This window comes from Seriola dumerili, unplaced genomic scaffold (assembly GCF_002260705.1).
Source record: "Seriola dumerili isolate Sdu_G_001 unplaced genomic scaffold, Sdu_1.0 BDQW01000086.1, whole genome shotgun sequence".
NCBI classification, from domain to species: Eukaryota; Metazoa; Chordata; class Actinopteri; order Carangiformes; family Carangidae; genus Seriola; species Seriola dumerili.
This window is the reverse complement of record NW_019174341.1, coordinates 1232158-1237865: the sequence shown is the minus strand read 5'-3', so window position 1 is coordinate 1237865 and position 5708 is coordinate 1232158. Positions and strand designations below refer to the sequence as shown.

The window sequence follows — 5708 nt, the reverse complement described above, 5'->3', positions numbered from 1 at the left end:
TCTTTTATCCTCGTTCGCTGCATCAGTCGACGTGGATAACAACTATGTTTTAGCTCGTCTGATGTTCACGCTTCTCTCTCTCTGTGCGAATGTGCGCAACGACACAACCGGTGTGTCCGCTGCTTCTCTCAATGTTTCCCCAGACGGTTTTTTGTGGTGATGGCGCTGATGAAGTTTGATTTGAGGAGGAGGACTGGGTTCATGCTGTGACCCTCAGTTCTGCTAAAGAGACTTTCTGCCCAGCTGAGCAACATGGACTGAAGTGGGATTAACTGAGGAGCGACTGACCGGTCATATGGAATAGCTGATGCAAACAAATATCCAAGTATCCAAAACCTAAACCTGCTGAGAGATCAGGAAGAAACGTCTTCGTCTCCTGTGATTCTTCTGTCCATCACATGCTCACAGGAAGTAAAGGGACTGACGGTGACGCTTCAAACAGAAATAAGGTGCAACGAGGGTCGAAGTTCCTCCAGGTTTTTGGGTCTCTGGAGATGCTGGTGGGCGGTCTGCACCCACAGTGACAGGGTCCGGAGTCTGGCTGAGGTGGGGTGGGTGTGGGGGGGGGGGGGTTAGTGTCCAGGGTGCTGGTGGGAGCTGAGGGGGTGAAGGTGGGGGGAGGAGAGAGGGACAGAGGACTGGAACTGAGGACTGACGCCTCCTGCTGGTGGAGAGTCTGCTGTAGACTGAGAGCACTGTGGGGGGGGGGGGTGAGAGAGAGACAAGCTTCATTCATGACTTTTCATTTATTGGTTGAGACTGATACGACTTTGTGTCTCAGCTGATCCTCACCTGACTGTGTAGCTGCTGCGGTGGGCGGGATCCGTTACCCCGGCAACAAAAAGCTTCTTTGGGGGTCCGTCAGACTCCACCCCACCTGACGGACCAAGGTTCACAGATTTATACATTTATATTAGTCTTCAAAGACGCACGCTCACATGATGCGAGTGCACTGAACTGATCCGCGAGCGGGAAACCCGAGAGCATGGAGCCGCCGAGCGCTCGCATCATCAAAAACACCTGATCGTCACTTTGGCTTTTGAGACTTTAGAGGCGGAGCCAGAAGAAGAAGATAAAAAGGAAGAGGAATACGGAGAAGAAGAAGTAGAAGAAGAAAGAGAAGGAGGGGAAGAAAAGAAAAAGACATTTTCTTCGCCACAGACGGCGTCACAGGGTGAGAGACTGGCCGCAGACTGTAGGGCTCATGCATGACCAATCAAAGGAGTGGAGACATCAGCCACTGGCTCCGCCTCCAAAGTCTCAAAAGTCAACGTTCAACACTCGCTCGTCACGGCTCCGTGGTCGTGGAGCAGGGTTGTTCCCTCATGAGGAAGTTTCCCGCTTCTGGATCTGTTCAGTGCGCTCGCATCACGCCAACGCTCGCAGTTTTTAAGAGCGCAACTTTTGAGACAAATTAAACGCCACATAAAACCCCGGAGGTTGATTACCTTTCCTCTTGAGTGGAGTTAACGCCGGCCACCTCACAGTGGCGCTGACTGCTGGTCTGTCGGACAGAGAACATGTGAGAAACAAGCAGCTGCCACTAAATCCAGATTAAAACCATGACCAGGTTTCTGTGCGAGTACCTGAACCTCCTGGTGGGACTGGGGGAGGAGTTGGGCGTGACACCGCTGTCCTGCGACTGAAACCACTGAAGAAGAAAAGGAGGAAACAGAAGAATCAGTCTAAACCCTCTGATATGAATTCAGTCCGAAAACCGACAAAATAAGAGCCAAGTAGTAAAGAGAAGCTCACCACTGATGTGTGGTCGTGCCACTGACTGACTGGAGGAACTGGGATCAGACTGGAAGCACTGGGAGCGAGAGAGAGAGAGTTAATGACACCTGTTCTAAACTCCAGAGAGGTGGAGGTGGAGAAGGGTGGGGCAGGTCCTGTACCTGAGTCTCTGCAGACTTCCTCTGAGCGTCATCTCCATGTTCTCCTCCTGTGTCCAACACAAACAGCTGTTATTAGCCTCCATGCTTTGTGGGTTTGCAGAAGTGGAACGGTGCAGGACTCGGATCCTGACGGTGCCGTCACACCTGGTGAAATCTACTCACACTGTGTTTTACTTTACCTGTAAGCCCCGCCCCCTCTCTCAAGCCTCGAGGTTTCATGAGCAGGAAGTGAATTTTGGTGTGAATGAACCACACAAGTGTTGTGGTGTGAATTCGATCTGGAACTTGACCTTTGACCTCATCTACTGACTCTCTTCCCTTTCAAATTAAAGTCCAAATAAAAACTGTTGTTGTAAATTCTCTGATTGAGACATTTATTAATGAATTAAAAAAACAAAAGATTCAAACTTCAAATGTCTGAATCTTAAATATCATATTCTTCCTATTGTGTCTCATTGTTCGAGTCGTTTTATCGACTTTATGCAAATACACAAAGAAGAAGAGGATGGAGGTTTTAATGTTAATTTAAAGTTGTAGTAACATAATTTAACATGTTAAACACGATGGTTCAGTGTTGAAGGAGCCTGTGAGTCTGTTCAGACGTCAGGACAAAGACAGTGTTTGTGTTGGTGTGAATGAACAGAGGAGAGAAATGTGGTGGAGGAGGAAGACGTCCGTCCTCCGTTTGTCCTCACCTGCCTCTTCTGGTCCAGTCTGTCTCCGGTCAGAGAGAAGGGAGAGAGAGGGACGAGCTGGGAGACGAGAAGAAAAAGAAACGACTGACGTCAGAATGACGAGAGAAACCGAACCAGGACGAGCAGCTCGTCAGAGTCATTGACCACTTAACGTTTATAATCACTGCTGCTGCAGACAAACTACACTCACTTCCTGTTTCTCAAACACCTGTATACACCTGTCCATGTCTCATCACAGTATAATAACAACTTTATTTATAAAGCACCTTTAAATGCAAAGTGTACAAAAGCAATGATGTCAAAAGCAGGTGAGGAACAAACAATATAATTCAATATAAATAAAGACAATTAGAGGAAGAATAGAGGTCGTACAGGGATAATAATTCTGTGTGATCAGTGAAATCTTAAAATCAATTCTTTAACAGACAGGGAGCCAGTGGAGGGAAGGGAGGATTGAGGTGATGTCGTCTGTTAAAACCAGTGACAAGCCGAGCTGCTGTCCTCTTATTATTCTCATTAGCTCACGTGTTGAAGTGAAGAGTTTTATATGGAGTTCACATGAGCGAACGCTGGAAAAACACCGTAGGAGGGATTTTTAAACCTCCTGCCCCCGTCACGCTGCGTGGGGAGAGCAGCTGACAGACTGATCTGAGCGGAGAAGATTTATCGACTCACAAGCTTTTCTTTCTACATTATTTCTCTGGTTTTGTTGAGAGACAAAGACAAAGATAAGAAACGCATCTGCTGCCGTCTTTGTGAATCCGACATCGCTCGCTTCAGTTTGTTCCGACGTGAGATCGACGTCAGGTGAACGTAAAGAGTCGCAGCTCGAGCTACAAACACACCGACCTGTGAAGGGCAGCTGGGGTTGATGGACACACTGCTGCGTCTGTATCGAGCCGAGGACACAGGACTGAAGACCGTCATCCCATCACTGAGAGAGAGACAGTGACAACACATTCATATAGATACAGAGAGAGAGAGAGAGAGAGAGAGAGAGAGAGGACTTACAGAGCTGAACACAATTTAAAAATCATTTTCAAATTATCAATTAACCTTCTGATTATTTTCTCACTTAATCGATTATTTGATCTATGAAATCTCACTAAATGTCCCACAAATGGCTCAAATGATTAATTGATTATGAAATATTTGCAGATAATTTTTCTGCCAATCAACTAATCGATTGGTGGTGACAGCTTGTTTCATCTGAGCCCCAAACCTCCGAAAACAACCTCAGTCACAAAATCACAAGCTTAATGTATTTTAACACTAAAGAGCGGAGAGAGAATATTTCTGAAGTTTAGATTTGATCTTATGACCTTGACCATTGTTCGTCAAAAACACTGTTCTCCAAACTAAGGGTTAGGGTTCTGTCTGTTTATTGATCTCCTTCGCTCTGGTTCAGCACTATGGACAGCGCCACACACACACACACACACACACACACACACACACACACACACACACACACACACACTTTACCATTTCACCATTTGACAGCACAAATGCCAACTTGCTTGCGGGGGGGCCGTGAATTAAAGCGAGGCTCCTGGGCAATAAGAAAATGTCTTACACAGGATTAACACTATGTACTGTATGGCTCCCTCTAACGCAGCAACTAATGATTGTCTCATTATCAATTAATCAATCAATCAATCAATCAATCCTTCTGTTCATAAATTGACAGTAAATAGTTAAAAATGCCCGTTTGACATCTTCAAATGTCACGTTTTGTCAACAGTCCAAAAATCCAAATATATTCAGTTTACAATTATATGTGAAAAACAAAAGGATCAAATTTTCACATTTGAGAAGCTGCAAACAGCAAATATTTGACATTTAAAAACCCATTATCCACTTATGAAATTAGTTGTTCATTAAATTTCTTTTGATAGACTAATCAATTAAGTCAGATTTTTCACCTCTGGGTATATCACATATTTTGTTGATTTTCAAAGTGAAAACAAACACATTAAAATGAGCTTTCCATCAAATATTGATGTACTGTTACTTTTTATTTCATTGACTTGAGAAATATGCAAAACAACTACTAATAACTAGGCTTTATTTACTTATTTTCACTTCAGAAATCAACACAAAATGTAATTTGTCCTCACTTTTGTATACAGCTGTACAACACATGTACCTATTTATTGTTGAGTCTATGGAAAATCAGGCCAAACAAAAGTTTAGGTTTAGATTTTATTTTAGTAATTACTGCTGGTGTATTAAAAGTCTGCTGAATTAAAGGGTGAGTCCTGTGCATTAATAAAATGCCTTTAATGAGATGTGGGTAGTTCTGTAAACAAGGGAAATATATATGAATGTTTTTTTAATGGAATTCGCTGCTGCACATGTGGGTGTAATACCACTGACCTGACACTGGTGATCATGGGGGCGCTGTTCGACCTGCGGAGTGCCCCGCCTCCTGTCCCGCCAGCTGCGCCTGCGCACTGGTCCACCTCCATCCGTTCCATACCTTGGTTCGCAGGCCCGAAGGCGGCAGCGTCAGCAGCCGGCCTCCGAACCTCTGACGGCGGCGTCGGGCTCTACTCAAGCCCGGTGGAAGCCCGACCCGCAGGCCTCACGACCAGCAAACCCAGAGTCGCCTAGTCAGCGGGCTGAACACCGAAGCTGTCCGCTTTCTACCGCATTTCCCTCCGAAAAAAGACCTTATCCGACTGTGACTGAGAGTCTGACCGACATTTAAGATCCGCAGCTGCGCGACACTCGCTGCTGTCTCTACCCAAATTTAATGGCTGCGTGAAAGCGAGTTAAAATACGAAACCCGCGAAAAAACACTCGACACAAAGTTTTGTAACTGCACACAGTTAAAACTCACCCGGCTGTCCCGGCTCTACGGCGAAACTTTTAATTGGAGTCCGCACAGGTGACGTGACTTTTAGGATTAGCTGTTGAGCTAACTTGGTTTGCAGTAAAACCTCCAGTCAAGAGATCAGAAAACCGCTGAACAGCTGTCCGACACGGTCCAACCCGGGCCGGCCACCGTCCTCAAGGAGGGTCGGTCACACGGTCCCGAAACTCACCGAGCAGGCCTCCAGGGGAGGCTCGGAGTCACTGAAAATTAACAGTTTAAAAGATTTTTACAACA

General features: G+C 45.7%; 1 protein-coding gene across 1 annotated transcript; it reads right to left on the bottom strand.

The window, feature by feature from the left end:
• Positions 1-394: 394 nt before the first annotated feature.
• On the bottom strand, positions 395-5708 carry LOC111221346 (protein FAM122A-like). Its single transcript, XM_022744707.1, has 9 exons — positions 4973-5708; positions 3443-3527; positions 2594-2650; positions 1899-1945; positions 1756-1813; positions 1587-1651; positions 1449-1504; positions 793-877; positions 395-695 (listed from the first exon to the last, which is right to left on the bottom strand). Exons 1-9 carry the CDS (start codon positions 5071-5073, stop codon positions 395-397), a joined length of 855 nt encoding a protein of 284 aa, XP_022600428.1. The 5' UTR covers positions 5074-5708.